We start from the raw sequence: 20,876 nt of genomic DNA on the forward strand, positions 1-20,876 counted from the left end.
TTTTAAAACAGCCCTCTGAAAATGTTGTCGTTTTGAGTTTCATATTGACTGCACAGTGGATAAATAAATGTATACTTTGCAAGACTGCATGCATTATTCATGGTAATGAAATAAGATAGACTTACTTATTCTAAACACTTGTGTATACAACTGCTAAAAATGAAATGACAGACAACTGTTTAAATTCAATTTATTAGGGACATTACGACAAAGGAAGAAGTGTGTACAAAATGTGATCAATATTGTACAGTAACAGTGCGTGCCAAATTATACACAGTGCAGTGCTTTTAAACACTGAAGTACTTTGACAGTTGTAACATTCTCCACTGTACTACTCATATTAGAGACACTCCACGCAGTGCAAATTCCAGAAAAATAAATTCTGGACTTAATTGTACACATGAAATCAGTTGCTGCACAATCCTATGGGAAACATACTAGTTTTAAAGCTAGGATTCAGAATGATTGAATTTAAAAAAACCTAGAGTCTAGGCTGCATAGAAAAACGAGGCACAACACACCAAACATACATTATAAAGAATAAAAGGATCAAACCAGCATGCCAAGAAACATCAGTCCAAACATTCAACACGTAATATAGCAACCTCCCTGAGATTCACTGGGATTTATTCCCGAGGAGTTGAAGCTGATAACGCCTTATTGTTAACATACATGCTTGTCTTTTGATCGTTGATGTGATAGACCCATTGACGCTGCAGAGGGCAGCATCGTTTTACCCACCTTCTGCTACAGTACATATCTCCTGCTACTCCTGCAATTATTTTTTTTTAAAGTGCTGCAATTTAAGAAATCATCCCAGAAACACCTGCTGATTAGAATACATTCCTCCCCATGCTGGCTTGGAGGACACAGGCCCTGTAACATTCTAGAGTGGAGGTTCCAAACTCCAGGCTTCGAGTATCTCAAACAGTAGACTTTTGTATTGTAGCCCCAGACAAGCACACCAGATTGAACTTGTCAACTAATCATCAGGCCCTCAAGGAGTTGAATCCCCCCCAAATTTACCAGAGGCTACAGCAAAAATGTGTGCTATTGGGGGGGTACTCCAGGACTGGAGTTGGGAACCCCTGGTCTAGAGTGTAGTATTGTATCTAACACACCATTTTGAGGTTGGTGTGCTGGTGGATTGGGGTGCTGTAGCCGGAGTCCCAGTCCCTTTCGAACACGGCCTGTAGTTGTGCCTGGACCGTAGGCTCCACTGACTGGGCAGCTGTTTGGTTCACCACCAGAGCCGATCCAGCAGTGTTCACAAAATAGTCTCCAGACCAGTTAGAGGTACCTGGTGATCAATGGGAAACACAATAACGTTGCATTTTATAGTTCATGGGATCTGACTTTGTAGGTTGTGCATAACTGAGAAGTTACCTCTGGTTTTAACATCAGAAATTGTTGATTGGCATTATACAGTAGCATGACTGGTGCACGTGTTATCTAGGAGAGAGCGGAATCACCTATATAGGCGACCTTGTCCGTCACCATGTACTTGTTATGGTTGACCCTGGCAAAGGGGATTTCTTTCTGCTTGGGATTGGCTGGCACAACAAAGAGTTTCTGTAAAACAGCGAAGAAGAGCTTAATATTTAACAATTGCTCTTGTGGAGGACCTTACCATATCAATGATGATAAGTAAAGTGCATAAGTAGCGAGAGGTCCTACTCACCACCTGGACATCCAGCTTGGCCTTGGGTTTCTGCATTGAATCCAAGGCTTTCAGGAAGGGGATCATGACAGGCGAAGTGCTGGCCCAACAGCTGATGAGCAGACGCACCTTCACCCGCTTCTCGTATGCCACACGTCTGATCTGAGTGTCAATTTCTGCCCAGTACCTGCAGAGGGCGCCACACAGAGGGTTAGGCCAGAGTCATATGGGCAAATTATTATTTTTGTAGAAAATTGTTAGCTTTATTTAACTAGGCAAGTCAGGTAAGAACAAATTATTATTTACAATGATGGCCTACCCCAGCCAAACCCATCCGACGTTGGGCCAATTGTGCGCCTCCCTATGGGACTCCCAATCACGGCAGGATGTGATACAGCCTGGATTCAAACTAGGGACTGTAGTAACGCCTCTGGCACTGAGATGCAATGCCTTTGACCGCTGCGCCACTCGGGAGCTCTAAGCCTTGTGTGCTTTATCAATTATAAACTGAATACATATCGTAAACTTTGGTGAGGTTAATACATTAAAATAGAAGGCTGACCGTTTGGGTCGCGAGAACTCCATGGTGGGCAGGTAGTTCATGACAGCGATGTAGATAAACTCCTGTGCGTCCTCCATCACACTGAGAATAGACTGCAGGTCTCCGGTCCTCCCAGCAGCACAGAAAGATGGTGGAGAACTCTGAAGGTACAGCACAGTCAAATGAAGTATAGTAATATGTCTAACATAGGACCAGAGAAAATGAAGATGGGGAATTCCATAAAGAGACTTCACAAACCGGTACAATTTGTATTATATGATTAAAATATTGGATTATTGAAAATGTGCATGTTTAGTCAATTCTTACCGTCAGATACACGTGGGAGGCTGTGCCGTTGAGTGGTAACTGCAGAGGCGAGTCCTTATTGTAAAGAGTGTTGAAACTGCTGGGCCAAGGGGACGGGATGGGTGTGTCTTTTTGCCCAAGGTACCAGTAGGCCTCGAAGATCTTCCCCAGGTCTGCAGCCAAGCAGCTGCAGTTGTACACCACAGCCCCCAGCTCCTTCACCTAAACAGGACAACAGAGGACGGACTGAACCAAAGCTACTTTCCCAACACTTGATGTGTACATTTTAGACAATAACCTGACACTCCAAACTTGCGATATAATGTTTACACTTTAAAAGAACAAGGAAATAGGATTACATCCTCCAAAAAAACCCACAAGAATAACTTTTCGAATAGTTTAAGGAACTCGTATAGTTACATTTTCATTTTTGAACAACACATTGTTTTATTGTTAACTTAAGAAAAAGTGAGGCTGAGTGTGAGGGCACAGAGGAGACTCACCTGGGTAAGGGACCTCCAGTCCATGTTGGCACTGCCAATGTAGATGTGCTTCTTGTCCACCACCCAGAACTTGGTGTGAAGTACTCCAGTGGTCAAATCCCGCATGTTCACGGCTCTTACATCAGCACCTAACAAAATGAGCTACCATTATCACCACAAAAAGCAAACAAAGTAATACGTCCTTAACTGTAGTTAGCAGCTTGATTGCAGTCAAATTAACTCAAATTCAATGGAATTGAAAACATAAATGCACGGTCAGAGAACCCCTTACCAGAACTTTGTAATAGATTGAGGTCTTCGTGATGTTGGGACTCGGTTGGTGTATTTACAGCGATGCGGACAGAGAGCTTCCCAGACACCTGAGCTAGCCTATTCAGGACATCCTCGCCCTATAGATGAAACAACTGTTTAGACTAAAATAAGCCACAACTGCCCACAGGTTAGAACTGCATCGCATTGCCTGCCAATCACAGAACGCACTCACCTGATCCGCCGTTGGCTCATGAGAGCCTGTGTCTTTGTTGGTGAGCGTCCAATAGAAAGACGCAATGTCCACGCTACTGCGAGCCTCACTAATCAGATTTAGCCAAGCCTGGTAGATGGATGGGTTGGTGACACTAGAATTGAACTCTAACCCCTCTGGGATGCTCTCCAATAGAACGAGTCTGGAAGAGAAAAAGGAAGTGTCATTGTTTTACTAAACCCTTGAACAGTTAATGATAGCACCTGTTCTGCAAAACATGACAATGGTGGTTAACCACGTAACCACAAAGGAGTTAAAGCTGCAGAATGATAGAGGATGAATGAGCAGAATAAGATGTTTACAGTGAGCACCCAAACAGTGGGAAATTAGACATTGTACAGAGGTCCACTCACTTGCAGGGGTCGGTGCAAGTGTCAGTGAGAGGAAGTGGGAGCTGGAAGCCGGGCTTGTTTGGGGAGGAGTTAACCACGGGAAGCAGCAGGGTCTGGAGGAACACGGCAGCCAATAGCAGACTGACCACCCCAGTGAGACCCAGCAGACACCTATAATACTACACACAGAGATGGCATGAGCATAGTCATGTAGAGGTGACCCTGACCAGACCATCCTGACCAAAGAGGAATGAGATAACGGTTATGGAACTGAGGTTGAATAGAATCAAATCAAATTGTATTTGTCACATGCACCGAATACAACAGGTGTAGTAGACCTTACAGTGAAATGCTTACTTACAAGCCCTTAACCAACAATGCAGTTAAGAAAAATAAGCGTTAAGACAGTACTTACTAAAATAAACATAAAGTAAAACATAAATAAATATATATACACATTTAAAAATAATAAAGTTGAAAAAATATATATATATTAAAGAGCAACAATAAAAGAACAGTAGTGAGGCTATATACAGGGGGTACCGATACAGAGTCAACGTGGGCACAGGTTCGTGGAGGTAATTGAGGTAATATGTACATGTAGGTAAAGTGAGTAGCAACAGCGTAAAAGTGGGAGGGGGGGGGGGGGTTAATGAAAATAGTCCAGGGTAGCCAAATGATTAGCTGTTCAGAAGTCTTATGGCTTGGGGTGAGAAGCTGTCATGAAGCCTTTTGGACATAGACTTCACGCTCCGGTACCGCTTGCTGTGCGGCATCAAAGAGCAACGGTCTATGACTAGGGTGGCTGGAGTCTTTGGCAATTTTTAGGGCCTTTCCTCTGACACCACCTGGTATAGAGGTTCTGGATGGCAGGAAGCTTGGCCCCAGTGATGTACTGGGCCGTACGCACTACCCTAAGTAGTGCCTTGCGGTCAGAGACTGAGCAGTTGCCATACCAGGAGGTCATGCTCTTGATGGTGCAGCTGTAGAACCTTTTGAGGATCTGAGGACACATTCCAAACCTTTTCAGTCTCCTGAGGGGGAATAGGCGTTGTCGTGCCCTCTTCACGACCGTCTTGGTGTGTTTGGAACATGATAGTTTGTTGGTGATGTGGACACCAAGGAACTTGAAGCTCTCAACCTGCTCCACTACAGCCCAGTCGAAGAAATGGGGGCGTGCTCGGCACTCCTTTTCCTGTAGTCCACGATCATCTCCTTTGTCTTCATCACATTGTGGGAGAGGTTGTTATCCTGGCACCACACGGCCAGGTCTCTGACCTCCTTCCTATAGGCTGTCTCATCATTGTCGGTGATCAGGCCTACCACTGTTGTGTCATCGGCAAACTTAATGATGCTGTTGAAGTCATGTTTGGCCATGCATTCATGGGTGAATAGGGAGTACAGGAGGGGACTGAGAACGCACCTCTGAGGGTCCTCTCCATGTTGATGATCAGCATGGCAGATGTGTTGTTACCTACCCTTACCACCTGGGGGCAGCCTGTCAGGAAGTCCAGGATCCAGTTGCAGAGTAAAGTCTTGGGTCCCATGGTCCTTAGCTTATTGATGAGCATTGAGGGTACTCTGGTGTTGAACTCTGAGCTGTAGTCAAGGAATAGCATTCTCACGTAGGTGCTCCTTTTGTCCAGGTGGGAAAGGGTAGTGTGGAGTGCAAAAGAGATTGCGTCATCTGTGGATCTGTTGGGGCGGTATGCAAATTGGAGTGGGTCTTGGGTTTCTGGGATAATGGTGTTGATGTGAGCCATGACTAGCCATTCAAAGCTCTTCATGACTACAGACATGAGTGCTATGGGTTGGTAGTAATTTAGGCAGGTTACCTTGGTGTTCTTGGGCACAGAGACTTTGGTGGTCTGCTTGAAACATGTTGTTATTACAGACTCGGTCAGACACAGGTTGAAAATGTCAGTGAAGACACTTGCCAGTTGGTCAGCGCATGCTCGGAGTACACATCCTGGTAGTCCGTCTGGCCCTGTGGCCTTGTGTATGTTGACCTGTTTAAAGGTCTTACTCACATTGGCTACAGAGAGCATGATCACACAGTCATCTGGAACATCTGGTGCTCTCATGCATGCTTCAGTGTTTCTTGCCTCGGAGCGAGCATAGAACTAATTTAGCTCGTCTGGTAGGCTCGTGTCACTGGGCAGCTCGCGGCTGTGCTTCCCTATGTAGTTCGTAATAGTTTGCAAGCCCTGACACATCCGACGAGCATCGGAGCCGGTGTAGTAGGATTAAATCTTACTCCTGTATTGACACTTTGCCAATGTGATGGTTCGTCGGAGGGCATAGTGGGATTTCTTATAAGCTTCCGGGTTAAAGTCCCACTCCTTGAAAGCAGCAGCTCTACCTTTTAGCTAAGTGTGGATGTTGCATGTAATCCATGGCTTCTAGTTGGGGTATGTACGGTCAGTGTGGGGATGACGTCGGAAGAATCCCGGAACATATTCCAGTCTGTGCTAGCAAAACAGTCCTGTAGCTTAGAATCTGCTTCATCTGACCACTTCTGTATTGAGCGAGTCACTGGTACTTCCTGCTTTAGTTTCTACTTGTAAGCAGGAGTCAGGAGGATAGAGGTATGGTCAGATTTGCCAAATGGAGGGCGATCTTTGTACGCATCTCTGTGTGTGGAGTAAAGGTGGTCTAGAGTTTTTTTCTCACCTGGTTGCACATGTAACATGCTGGTAGAAATGAGGTAAAATGTATTTAAGTTTGCCTGTATTAAAGTCTCTGGTCACTAGGAGCTCCACCTCTGGACAAGCATTTTCATTTTTACTTATGGCCTTACACAGCTCGTTGAGTGCAGTCTTAGTGCCAGCATCGGTTTGTGGTGGTAAATAGACAGCTACGAAAAATATAGATGAAAACTCTCTTGGTAAATAGTGTGGTCTACAGCTTATCATGAGATACTCTACCTCAGGTGAGCAAAACCTTGAGATTTTCTTCATATTAGATTTTGCACACCAGCTGTTATTTACAAATAGACACAGACTGCCACCCCTTGTCTTACCGGAGGCAGCTGTTTTATCTTGCCGATGCATGGAAAACCCAGCCAGCTGTATGTTATCCATGTTGTCTTTTAGCCATGACTCGGTGAAACATAAGATATTACAGTTTTTAATGTCTCGTTGGTAGGTTAGTCTTGATCGGAGCTCATACATTTTATTATCCAATGATTACACGTTGGCTAATAGGACTGATGGTCGAGGCGGATTACCCACCTGCCATCGGATCCTTACAAGGCACCCCGACCTATGTCCCCGATATCTCTGTCTCTTCTTCATGCGAATGACAGGGATTAGGCCTTGTCCAGTGTCCGAAGTAAATCCTTTATTTCCGACTCTTTAAATAAAATAAAAACTCTTTGTCCAGTACGAGGTGAATAATCGCTGCCCTTAATTCCAGATGTTATTTTCAGTCATAAGAGACAGTGGCAGTAGCATTATGTACAAAATAAGTTACAAATAACGTAAAATAAATCACACGCAATAGCACAATTGGTTAAGAGCCCATAAAACGGCAGCCATCTCCTCCGGCGCCATTAGTGATCGAAATCACCATGAGTCCCATGAGAGTTTGTCTGTTTAAAGGACTATTTTGCCCATGTAATTCAGTGGTTGTTATTTTCAGTGGTCCCTAGTAGACACATTCACACACAAAATTGAGTTTCAAAACTATGCCTGAGTAGATATCGAGCTTTGAATGTCCTGACCAGTCCTGATGTTCCCAATTGCCAGTTTGAGTTAATTCCTACAACTCCCAAGATTCCCCTCTCTCTAACTGGGTGGAATGGATGGTGTGTGGGTTGAACTTGGTTCAATGTGTAGGTGTCAAAAGTGCTTCAACCTCATCAAAAAATAATAATGTTCCTTGAGTTTTGTCGGAGTTTAGAGTGAAGAAAAGCAGCTTAACAGCCATGCTCTGTGCTCGCTCATGTCTCATCAATGAGCAGCCTAAGCAGAGCCGTTGCTATGGATACTCAGACACACGCAGAGCCATCATGAGCAGAGCAAGCAGTGCTCAGGGAGCGGGTGACATAGAGAGAGGAGCAGCTAATTTTAATAATTATTTCAGGCAGAAGCAATCTGGCCTGGGGAGGGTAGGGCCTGAATGTTGCAGGCATGGGTAACGCTCAGGCAGGGCTCTATTAAACATTGGTCACAGAAGATCATTTGAATTACATGCCCAACGTAAGTTGTGCTGCTTTCTAATAATCACTGGCATAGAAGAGCAGGATAGAAGTGTAAAGTGTTAAATGCAACTTTTTGACACACGGGGTGTTTCGATAGCTATGATGCAACTGTGTGCTAAATTATGATATGCGTAGTGGAATGACTAGAAATACACATGAAAATGAATTTAGGGTACATTCCCTTTTAACTCACAACCTTGGCCACTGACTAATCATCTTTTTACACCATTTTCATTAGGTTGCTTGGTAAATGTCATTAATATTGGATACCATCTGTGCTTTCCTGCAGGACTCTTCTCTCCTCGACTCCACATTACACATCTGCACCAGAAGAAGATATTAAGGAGTTAGAAAACTGAGACACAAAATTCCGTCAAAACGTATGACAACAGTACTGACAAAAACCTTACCTTCTTGTAGGGAATATCAGAAATCATGGTTACAGAGTACTGTCTCTTTTGACAAAGTTCTTCAGGAGGCTCAGAAAAGGCTCTAAACAGAACAGAAGAAAATTACATCAAATAATTTAAGACCCAGCTATAGTTTTTAATTCTAGTCCTTTAGCAGACGCTCTTATCCAGAGTGACTTACAGGAGCAACCAGGGATAAGTGCCTTGCTGTTTGTGGTTGAAGTGACAGGAAACGTGTTGAGCTGTATCTCTATAGTGCCTGATGAGTGACCGTACTCACTGAGCCCCTATATCACAATGAATGGTGGAATACAGTACTCTCAGTCAATAGTGTTATTCTACCGACGACATACCATCGTCTCCACACTACCTCTGCCCCCCCCCACCCCCACCCCCAATTCTGTCAAGACCTATTCATAATAAAGAAAGTTCCAGGTGTCATTAACACTATATAAGAATGACTGACTTCAAAGCTACAGGCCAGGAGTGTTTGCAGGCAGGTGTTCAAGATAATGCACAGGCCTATATGGTGCACACTTTACATATAGTGGACACTTTACATACAGTGCATGCAGAAAGTATTCAGAGCCCTTGAATTTTCCAAATTTTGTTAAGTTACCCCCTGATTCTAAAATAGATTTTTTCTAAATGTATCTAAAAACAATACTCCATAACGACAAAGCAGGTTTTTAGAAATGTCTGCTAATTTATACATGTTTTAAAACAGCAATACCTTATTTACGTAAGTATTCAGACCCTTTGCTATGAGACAAGAAATTGAGCTCAGGTGCATCCTGCTTCCATTAATAATCCTTGACATGTTTCCAAAAAATGATTTAAGCCTTGACTTGAACCCAATCGAACATCTCTGGAGAGACCTGAAAATAGCTGTACAGCGACGCTCCCCATCCAACCTGACAGAGCTTGAAAGGATCTGCAGAGAAGAATGGGAGAAACTCCCCAAATACAGGCGTGCCAAGCTTGTAGCGTCATACCCAAGAAGACTCGAGGCTATAACCGCTGCCAAAGGTGCTTCAACAAAGTACAGAGTAAAGGGTCTGAATACTTGTGAAAATATGATTTCCATTTATTATTATTTATTTATTTGTACAAATTTGCTAAAATGTCTAAACCTGTTTTTGCTTTGTTATTATGGGGTATTGTGTGTAGATTGATGAAGATTAAATTAATTTAATCCATTTTATAATAAGGCCGTAACATAACAAAATGTGGGGGGGGGGGGAAATCAAGGGGCCTGAATACTTTCCGAATGCACTGTATCATTTGACAAACAGCACGAGATACTCCAGAGCACATCTTGTGGCTTGACATTTAATTTGTGGAACGCATTTCCTATGCTCATGACTCCAATAAGATAATACGCCATTTCTGGACTAAATGTTCCAGAAAAGCAGAAGCATCTTAGATACGCTTAAACATATCAGTTTCTGAGGAGAAGTTAAATGAGCTGTTTCAGAGCTGCAAGTCACGAGTGGGAAGCCTCGACTGAGGGCAGGACTCTAGTGACTATGAATAGGCTATCAAGCTGTACGAACTTAAAGGCAAGACGTTACCAGAATCATGTTGACCATTGTTTGCTTTGCTAATGACTGGTTCTCAAAGACACAAATAACAAGTGCTTTTAGTCAAACAAATGGCATATTGTTAATGGTAAATTCAACAAGACAAAACAAAACATCGTCTTGTGGCTGGCCTAGTCTATCTCTTTGTAAGAATAACTACATTTGTAGGGTAAATACGAGGAAGAATGTTTATGAGGCGAGTCAGCGTTAGAGAAAATGCTACTTATTTCAAACTTTACCCTTAAACGGTTATCTTCAATGACCATGTCATTATGGATGATAAGATGGCTACATTTGGAGCTTGCCCCATGGCAATTGACATTGAGTCATAGACAAACATGGTTATGCGTAGGTCCCCATATCCATGGTACAGTGAAATAAAGACTTGATAAAACATATTGTTTCAGATTTTGTGTTTATGTTCCTCTTTCTCCCTTGTCAGTAAATTGAGTGTCGTAACCACCAATTGCCTATGCATATTGAAAGTGTTCTGTGTGGAACACCTAGTGTAGGCCTGAGTCAATTTCCTGTTTTTATTTGCTGAACTTGTCAATCAATTAGATATCATATTGCATGAGTATTGCAGCGGTTACATTATAGCCATAACAGTGTTGCAACCAGTGGAGTTAAATACCTAATTAAAAATACTTTAAAGTACTACTTACGTAGTTTTGGGGGGGTATATGTACTTTACTAAATACATTTTTGCCAACTTTTACTTTACTACATTCCATAAAGATAATAATGTACTTTTTACTGCATACATTTTCCCTGACACCCAAAAGTACTCATTACATTTTGACAGGAAAATGGTCCAATTCACACACTTATCGAGAGAACATCCCTGGTCATCCCTAATGCCTCTGATCTGGCTGACTCACTCCACACAAATGCTTCGTTTGTAAATTATGTCTTAGTGTTGGAGTGTGCCCCTGGCTATCCGTTAAAAAATAATAATAATAATTGTGCTGTCTGGTTTGTTTGCTTAATATACTGAATTTGAAATGCTTTATACTTTTACTTTTGATACTTAAGTACATTTTAGAAGTTCCATTTACGTTTGATACTTAAGTACATTTAAAACTAAACACTTTTAGACTTTTACTCAAGTAATATTTTACTGGGTGACTTTCACTTTTACTTGAGTCATTTTATATTAGGGTATCTTTACTTTTACTCAACTATGACAAATTAGTACTTTTCCCACCACTGGTTGCAACAATGTTTCGATGTTTGGAGCGTGCCGAGATGATCAAAGGCTATATAAGCGAGTAAAACAACAAGACACTCAAATCCATACCTGAAATCATGCGGCCAGGCCTTGTGAAATCTTTCATGGATTAAATTACCGAATGTAAATTATCGTTAATGTTTTTACCGGTTACATTAGGCTATTGTTTTTAACAACTAAATGTAGATAAACAAAATGCAATTGCCAGAATGAAAAAATACCAGAGCAAATACTTTACAAATTGGCTACGCCGTCTCGAGCGTGTGGTCATATGACCAAGCCTAAACAACCAATGAGAATCCAACCCAACGTCATATGTGAGGCATCGCATCTAACGCCTGAAAGTAGATGCCTTACATACTGATCTTGACAAGGATGCAAAAGTGCCGAGTGAGATTGTCTTCTGCACGGTTTAACCAATCCAGTAAATGTGGAGGAGTTAAGATGGACGTTAACGCCAAAAGCGGATAGTCGCGTCACAGACTCTCTTTCCATTTCCCCTGAAAACCGGTACATCTCGATGTCGGGGACTCGACAGGCTCTGCAGAGGCTACAGCCATAAAGATAGATAGAGGACTCATTTTTGTATCTGTACAGGGACGGGCAACGCCATTGAAGCAATATACATTTTGAAGTAGTCAATTTTCTTCTTCATGATTGGCTGACCCCTCCTCATGACAACATTTGACATGACTCCAACAGGGTCACCAGGAGGGCTCAGCCAATGAAGTTGAAAGTTCCACCTCGTTGACTACATTAATAAAAATGGTGTAAGACCTTCAATGGCGCTGTCCACGCTAAGATGGCCTTTTGGCCACTGGAGGCTTCTATCATACTCTATGGCTACATCAAACCAAAAGCCCCTCATTGTACTCGCCATGTAGTTTGACAACCAAACGAGGGCGCTGTAAGATCATAGCAAATCCTATTGGGTTTATTAATTTGATCTGATTATACTGATTATGGTAACAATCCACACATACTGTGACTGATGCCAAAAGCAGGTGATGCCCAGGCCTACAAAGAATGGGTAAGTCCCTTTTGTAGTGAAGTCCCACTGTCATGTGCGCAGGTATTTTTATTTTTGTCACATAGCCTAGTCACAAACCCGATAGAGGCCCCCAACTAGGTTCAGATTAATGTTGATCATCAACAATATGCATATTTATGCTAATCATAGAAGAAAATAAATCTACATCATCATCACACATACGCACACACACACTGTTAAATTTATTTTATCATAAAGTATTGTTTAATTTGCTGCGTCTTTCAGTGCTGTGAGGCAAGGTGCGGGAAAACGAAGCGGTAATAACGTCCCCAGGGAGGGGACAGCCGTTGAAGGGCGAGGCCCTCGGGAATTGTCGCTCATCCAGGATACGATCAGGTGAATAACTCCTCTGAAACGGTCGCTCATCCAGGATACGATAAATAACTCCTCCCGTCATGCCAATAAATTCTACTTTCTCTATGAACTATTCTGTAGGTATGGACATGGTCCATATACTCGATTGCGCTTGGACCAGTTATAAATGTTTCGATAAAAAAGTAAATATATTTATAAATAAATAAGCATAAGTAAATAATGATCACTTGCATTTGAAGGAAGTGACGTTCGATAATGGAGCCTATTGTTTCTTGCGTTGCGTTTTCCTTGCAGGCTGACTGCAAGGCAAACTTATTAATGAAAATGTTTTTAATCATTGGTTTAGAATAGATACATTTTATTGTGTCAAATTATGTTAAAAGTCATGTATTCAAATATTTTGGATTTTTTTTAATGACAGCCCAGAGACTGGCACCAAAACGGGCACACAAAAAAATGTGCCTACTGTTTTTGACTGTGTCTGTGTGTCAAAACTATACTTATCTATTCTGATATAACTTCCCGTTCAAGGGTTGACCTGACATTGGTTTAGCCAATGGCAAACCAGACTCACTCCAGGTTAGAAAGACAGACTTTTTACAAAGTAGGCTAGCCTAGGGCCTAGCCTAACCCATATTGAACACCTGCTATTGTAAAGGGAGATTTACCTGCTTAGCCTACCTGTCCAATTCCTTCCTGATGGAAGAATGTATTTCGTAGGCCTTCAATACAGTTATTCAGACCCATGGCATTAAAATAACACAACTTGCACAAGTGAAGGCCTATTATGATCAAAAGGATGTTTATTTTCAGATAACAAATTGTAGCTTAATCAGAACAATGATGTACCAAATTAATCCTGAGGTGTATTGTTTCCAATCAATTTAATATTAATAATATATTTTTATTTGTAAAGTGCATTTCCCATACTCAGTGCACATAAGGAAGAAAACTAAACTCAAACAAATTTCAGCAACTATACATTAAAAAACAAGCACATACATCAAACCATCACCTACCTACTGATACAAAATAAACATAGCCATTTACTAGTTGTAAAACTAGTTTGCCTAATTTCAGTTTATCTGACAAAACAAGCAAGGCGTAGTGTGGAGAATCATTGTACCATCTAACCGTTGTGAAATATATTTTCAATAACCCAAAATACTTTATTTTCAGCTGTTTGTAGCTAGTGTACCAAACCGAAAGTAAGCAAAAACTAAACTTAAGAATTGAAAGCATAGAAATATCGCACATAGAGCAGATCTACCGCTTATGTGACTTGCTTTCAAGTAGATATATCTTAGATTTCTATGTGAATTTGGTTGAGTCACACAAAAAATTACATATGAATTAAAGTTGCCTCCCTTACGTGTGTAGGTAGCGCATTCCAGAGCTGAGGGGCCACATGTGAGAAGGCTCTGTCACCCATGCTGCACTGGTTTGTTGCTGGTGTAACCAGGCTGTTTGAGTCTGATGATCATTGTGTGTGTGCTGGGGAATAGTTCACTCATATGTATTTAGGTGCATCACCCTTGAGAAAGGTAGAATGTGCTCATCTTGCTCCGTGCACTCTTAGAGCCAATAAGCACACGCTCTGTTGTGTTGCAATTAAGTTTTCGGAAGTTTAACTGCATCCATCTCTTGATTGCATCTAGAGAGTCTGTCAGTTTAGTTGTTACCGTTACAGTATCCCCTTTTGTCCTCATCAGCATAAAAATTAAGGTTTAGTCCAAACCCTATGATTAATATACCGAGTGGCAGCATGTATATAGAGAACAGGAATGGACCCAGAACAGAGCCCTGTGGGACCCCTTAATATGACACTAAATATGTTTGTGCTTTCCACAGTAGGCCTACCTACTGTAATCACATGGTGCCAGAAAGTCTGAAAGAGGAGGGATGGAGATTGTGAATTTGCTGAAGATTACTAGTTCCTCTCTGCAAGAGATGGTTATCCAGTTGTTTAGGTAAAGTTGACTTGATGGATGCCTTCTCACAATGTAAAAATATCCATAATCTTGGCTGAAGACTAAAACTCAACCATTAGGCTCATACAGTCTACCTTCCTCAAGAACAGTGTAGTTAAAAAGAAACACATCCACTGTCAAACTCCCCCCATAACTGATGCAATATCCTAACAGATGAAAGGACACTTTATTCAACTATTTCTTTACAGGCAAATAAACCCTTCTTTGCAAAGCTACTTCAAAAGAAATCTCTGACCGACCTCAGGAGAGAAAAAACCTGTCAAATTTTTGCCTTTTGGTGGTTCCACAGTGGTACATGTAACCTGGTTTATGTAGGTGGCCTCTGCAATGTGTACACTATTACAATAGGCTCTTTGCACATGCTAGCTCAATTAGCTTGCTTGTTTGTGGGAGTAGTATGACTGTCCAGCCCAAATGAAAAGCATGAAAAGCATACTAAGTACACTCTGGAGACAATGTTGACTTTGTGTTATTAAAAGCCTAGGATTGGTGTCCGGGCAGCTATTGTTGCACCTATAAACAGTGAAAAAGTCCTCATCTTTGCCTTTTTTGGCTTGACTTTTGCTCTCTATCCAGAGTAGGAGGAGAATGACTGTCAATCTGTGACCCTTGAGGTGTAGATTCAAGTTCTCATGAATGTTTATTTCCAAACCATTGGGTCAAATGGAGTTTAAGCGTAGAGGGCAGGAGAACCCAGACATCAAATACCGAGAATATCAGAGGTGATGTCACCAGACAGAGGGATAATTAATGAATGTGAGAGGCACAGGTGAGTGTGGCAAATGGGTGAGGGGAGGGGGTTACCATGGAGACTTCCATTGTCACATACTTTTTTTATGACAGGGTGAGTCAGACCCCACTTGCTGGCATAAGGCTATAAAAGCTGGCGCAATTCCCCTCAGTAGGGGGAAATTTCCCCTGCATGCATGTCCTTTCCCTTTATGTGACGTCACACCTGGCAGTGGGAGCCTATACCTTTTCCCCCTCTCTCCCCATTTTCTTGTTTAACTTATTATGTTTTTATCTGTGCCTAACACACCTGGATCTGTTGGGAACTGCCCAGCCAGCCTGTGAAACAGCAGATCATGTCAGACTCGCAGTGACCACCTGACCAGAGACTCATTGTAGTACTCATACCTTTGGTTAGTGTTCCTGTTTTGGTTAATGAGTACAGACAGTGCCAGAAGTTGTAGTTGATGTAATTTAGGACACTTTTCTTGATGCATCAAGTCAAACGTACCTGTAATTGTTTGCCTCAATACATTCTTGATAACAAATATTTTCTACAGGACAATGTAGGGGAGACTTTAGAAACTGACTGACTCATTTGTTGTTTTTCATCACCCAGTATATTTTCTTATCATCAAGGGGATCTTTCTCTCTCTCTCTCTCTCTCTCTCTCTCTCTCTCTCTCTCTCTCTCTCTCTCTCGTTCTCTCTCTCTCTCGCTTTCTCTCTCTCTCGCTTTCTCTCTCTCTCCCTCTCTCTCGCTCGCTTTCTCTCTTTAAAAAAACATGTTTTATTTATTTAACCTTTAATTCATTATTATCTCTATCGCTCTATTTATATTCTTTCTTTCTCTCTCTCTCTCTCTCTCTCTCTCTCTCTCTCTCTCTCTGTCTCTCTCTCTCTCTCTCAAACACACACACACACACACCCTCTCTCTCTACCATGGTAACGTGTGCTGTTAAAAATACCTTTTTGGCTTCCTTTCAAACTCAATATTAGTATTTTCTATTTATATGCATCCCAATTAGCTGCTGCCAAGGCAAAATTAAGTTACAAAACAAATTATATACAATTAAAAACATTACATTACATTTCACAACATTTTTCACAATACATTAAGTGTGTGCCCTCAGGCCACTACTCTACTACCACATATCTACAACACAAAATACATGTATACGTGTGTGTATAGTGCATATGTTATTATGTGTGTATGCGTGTGTCTCTGCCTGCGTGTGTGTGTGAGTCTCTTCACAGTCTCTGCTGTTCCATAAGGTGTAGTTTTATCTGTTTTTTTTAAATCTGAATTCACTGCTTGCATGAGTTACTTAATGTGGAATGGAGTTCCATGTAGTCATGGCTCTATGTAGTACTGTACGCCTCCCATAGTCTGTTCTGGACTTGGGGACTGTGAAGAGACCTCTGGTGACATGCTTTGTGGCGTATGCATGGGTGTCTGAGTTGTGTGCTAGTAGCTTAAACAGACAGCTCGGTTCATTCAACATGTCAATACTACTCACAAATACTGTGATGAAGTCAATCTCTCCTCTACTTTGAGCCAGGAGAGATTGACGTGCATATTATTCATGTCATAGCTCTCTGTGTACATTTAGATTTCCTTCTGAAGGTGTGCACACATCATTTCTACAGGGCAATGTAAGGGAGACTTTAGAAACAACTCACCTGACTCTCTCTCTCTCTTTCTCTCTCTCTCTCGCTCTATCTCTCTCACACACAAACACGCACACACAGTTAATGCTACCCGGATCTTGAGAAAGCCATTTGCACGGTCTAAGGGTTTGGAGAAGAAACGGTGCAGATCTAATCCTGTGGCTTGGTAGCCATTTTGAGCGTGAAACTGGGTGGAGTACTAGCACCCATTAGCTGGGGTGACGCCTATTCAAACACAAGCTCTGGGCCCACCTAGCCTTATGCTATGGCCATAACAATGCACAATGACACTCAAAATTAAAGCACTTTTCATCCTTTAATTTTGTATTTAGGTACCAGTTTTTCAAACAACCCAACACTAATGTTTTATAAATGTCAATTATCCGTTATAGTCAAAGTGACACCCAAAAATCCAGAACAAAGTTCAATTCCTATGCTAGAGAATAGGGTAGAGCAATCAATCTCTCAGAGGACAGTAGTCTTTGGCCATAGAGATAACCAGGTTGGCAGCCTACACTGGATAGGGTTAACTTTCTGTTGGCCCTCTCTTTTTGGACTTGGTGACCTGGGGACGTGTATAAGGGAGAGGGGAGCAAGAGGCGAACATTGAACAGTTTGTTCGCCCGGGTGAAGGCTGGCAGATAATGGACTAAGGTATAGGGGTGTGGGGGTCAGAGAGGAGGGGAGGAATGGACGGGATGAGTAGAGTGACTGGGAGCTGGTGGGGTGGGTGAGGTAGGGGGAGGTAGGGGTGAGTGGGATGGGGCAGAGATCCCAGGTAACTCATTAGCCAGTCTGGTCGAACAAGGACGGTGAGCGGGAAGAGGTGGGGAAAGAGGAGTATCTGAAATATCGATCCAAATGAATCCAAATCCCCAATAGTTGTTGCGCCAAGCTTTCCGGCAGTTATTTTACTGGACAACAGGTGTTTGCGTAAGCATCTTTATAGTAGATTACAAAGGATACCCATTTGACTTACAAGGGTTTAGTGTGAAGTGCCTGTTTCTCTTGCATAAGGCTTTCTAATAACACCTACTCTAGCAAAGCTTTTTGAGAGTTTTTGGGATTCTGTGTTTTTCCCACCCGAGAATTGACAGTTGTTCACTTTTTGTGGTTGTGTAAATTCACAGTGATTATATTAGATACTGTACTTTAAAAATGAGGAAATAAGAGGAAGTAGACTGAATTTAGCCAACTGGGTGAGAGTTCAGAGGTCACAGACAGAAAAATCCAGTAGTAATGGCTACTTCACCCAGTCTGGCCCTCATAATACAGTATATCTCAACAGTCAGGGATAACTATTAGCTCTAGATGGAATAAGGAATCACATGGTTGGATGATTATGACAGAAACTATACCTTCCAATAGGTGGCTTCCATTGTCACCAACACAAGCCCGTTTGCGGTTGGTCCCCTCCCTCTTCTCCCTGGCCATGTCTGCTGGGCTGGCCTTATCTGTCGCTGTCCTTGGCCCCCACACATGTAGCAGCAGGCCACAGCGCCACGGGCTACTCATTAACTAGGATTTTATTTTATCCACCACAGACTGACGGCCCCTGGGTCAGCGCCCGGTGCAAATGCCAGGACCGGGGGCGAAACTGAGACACAGGGAATATGGTGTAGAAGTGAGCCTTGTCCTGGGCTGGAACCTCTTTCCAAATGAAATATGAGAAATAGGTTAATCTGAAGAGGGAGGATGGACGCTACATTGGTTAGCAAGTGAAACATGAGAGGGAGGCCTAATAATTAGGTGGGAATTTTACATTTCAAACAAAAACTGTCTGAGTAACTGAGCTAGAGTGTGCTGTCCTGTTAAAATATCCTCTTTAGATTTAGGCTATGGCTCCAATGCAGCTTCTCTGATGGGTTGGGGTTGAACTCCTTTTGATGTTGGGTTTGGTTGGATTGTCTGAAAGAACAGAAAGACAGTCTCAGGCGTTGCTGTTCTTGATTGTTGAGTTCGATTTAAGAAGACATCTTTGCTCCAGTCATCATTTTTTCTGTAGATGTTCGAATATTACCATTTTACAGAGGGGTTCAACTTTTCTCTAATCTGACATGTGTTCTCTGGTAACTGCTGGAGTAGAAGGCGGGCTTGACCAATCATTAATACAGGTGGTATGCGGCGGTCTTATCAGTTGGCACTGAGCCAGCAGCCGGGCCAGTGTGGGGACTGAAAAACAAAATAAAGGCCCTTATCAGTTCATGTTGGACACAACACTGCAAATCGGCTAGCATCCAACCCTAAAAAAGGTATTAACATAGGAAACATTTTTAAAAAACAGATTGAAATGTTTGACCATTTGACAATTTTCCATTTTGATACACAACAAACCATGTTGATTAGTATATAATATATACTACAGCTATATAACTCTCCAAGCAGATTGCAGTTACTTCGATAGGCTACTTAAATGATGTGCTTCCTTTGTGATTTCAGTCTTCTATTTAGAACTGAAAATATTGCCAGTACTGTTAAATGTTAGGCTTTGAACTCTTTCATTGTTTTGGTAATGTGATTAAAGTCCATAAGAAAATGGCAAGTGCCTTGGCCCCAACCGTCAACGGAGAACGGGAGAAACCCAGTATTTCCCAGCGTTGGCCTGTCAATAAGGCGCATGACAAATTGGGAGGAACGCTTGGAATCCCCATCCTTCACCCTCCACCATGTCACCTTGCCATCCCAATGTGTCCTCGTCCAAACTCTCACTCTTAGTTCTCTCGGCCAGGTTTTGGAGGGAATTGTCACCTTGTGTTCATTGGAGAGTTTTCAGCTATCAAAAGAACACATCCATCAGACAGGTGACTAACCGAGCGCTCAACAATCAACTGCAAACATTCCAGACCATCACTGCTTTCACAGGCACCGTCAATAGTGGAGAGGAAAGGACCTTCCAGCAGCCCGAAGAGGGAGTTGGAAAGGGCTATAAAGAAAATAGAGAATTTACAGAATGAATGGGTCTGCTGAAACATTTCCTCTCTCACACACTGTGTAAGAGATTCACATGCAGTAGCACAAAAGCTTTGCAGGAAGAGAAATGTGTGTACGAAAAGAGAAAGGTGTTTCAGAGTGCTGGTCTAGGACCTTGTAACAACGGTTTGTGTAATAACCTACCAGTTAATGTAATAAAATGTTATAAGTTATTACATTAACTGGTAGTTATTACATTAACCGGTAAGTAACAACGTTTTGGATGAATAATGTAATCATTTCAACCGATTGTGTAATAACATACCAAAATGAATGTTTTTATCTACTACTTCCCTCAATTTGATGCACACGCCACCACCCACAGCCATTTGTAACACAAACAAAGTCATGCACATCATACAGGAATGCTCATACATAGAGACACTCACAAGCAATAGAAAACATCTTTACTGAGGCAAGGATTCAGTCCGATGGCCCCCTTTTCGGCTATGTAGCATTTAAAGGCAATGTTACGCCTTGTTGAGAAGATCGCATTCAAAGTAAACAGCTGCAGATGTCGGCTCAATCCTTTAAATGTCAACCGCACTAGAATGCAGATCTTTCACAGTCCCGATTTTGGTTCAACTGGAACTTGTATTTTTGCAGTACCTGACCCCTGACACACCATGCACACAACAGGGAGTGTATCGTGAGGAGTATTCTATGTGGAGTCGCCAAAAAACGCTAACATCCCATTTTCAGGGAAACAGTATTTTCAACCTGACTTCCGTTTCCCCTGTAAAGCAGAAGTGGGAACTCTGCTATGGCGTCTCTCTATACCTGCTACGGTAGGCTACATGACGAGTAACCTTGCTTGAGACCTTGTGGTAGATCTAGAAACCTGGGTTGGAATCCAG

The 20,876-nt window shown here is 42.2% G+C and overlaps 1 protein-coding gene and 1 long non-coding RNA gene across 5 annotated transcripts; both read right to left on the reverse strand.

The window, feature by feature from the left end:
• Positions 1-176: 176 nt before the first annotated feature.
• Positions 177-11,751, reverse strand: LOC135552622 (5'-3' exonuclease PLD3-like). Of its 3 annotated transcripts, XM_064984343.1 has the most exons (13): positions 11,363-11,615; positions 8,661-8,766; positions 8,480-8,561; positions 8,340-8,390; positions 3,887-4,044; positions 3,495-3,675; positions 3,282-3,399; positions 3,011-3,138; positions 2,529-2,729; positions 2,223-2,362; positions 1,682-1,847; positions 1,473-1,572; positions 177-1,300 (listed from the first exon to the last, which is right to left on the reverse strand). In XM_064984343.1, the coding sequence occupies exons 3-13, from the start codon at positions 8,504-8,506 to the stop codon at positions 1,113-1,115; spliced, it is 1,458 nt and encodes a 485-aa protein (XP_064840415.1). In that variant the 5' UTR covers positions 8,507-8,561; positions 8,661-8,766; positions 11,363-11,615; the 3' UTR covers positions 177-1,112. The 3 variants fall into 3 exon arrangements, with proteins under 3 accessions (XP_064840415.1, XP_064840417.1, XP_064840416.1); XM_064984345.1 differs by lacking the exons at positions 8,661-8,766; positions 11,363-11,615 and adding an exon at positions 11,651-11,751; XM_064984344.1 differs by lacking the exon at positions 8,661-8,766.
• A 1,722-nt stretch (positions 11,752-13,473) lies between these two features.
• Positions 13,474-20,645, reverse strand: LOC135552623 (uncharacterized). Of its 2 annotated transcripts, XR_010457487.1 has the most exons (4): positions 20,409-20,645; positions 19,608-19,822; positions 19,070-19,221; positions 13,474-18,957 (listed from the first exon to the last, which is right to left on the reverse strand). It is a non-coding gene; the product is annotated as an uncharacterized LOC135552623 (long non-coding RNA). The 2 variants fall into 2 exon arrangements; XR_010457486.1 differs by having other exon boundaries at positions 13,474-19,221.
• Between the last annotated feature and the right edge of the window lie 231 nt (positions 20,646-20,876).

The sequence above is a fragment of the Oncorhynchus masou genome, chromosome 13, assembly GCF_036934945.1.
Source record: "Oncorhynchus masou masou isolate Uvic2021 chromosome 13, UVic_Omas_1.1, whole genome shotgun sequence".
Classification (NCBI taxonomy): Eukaryota; Metazoa; Chordata; class Actinopteri; order Salmoniformes; family Salmonidae; genus Oncorhynchus; species Oncorhynchus masou.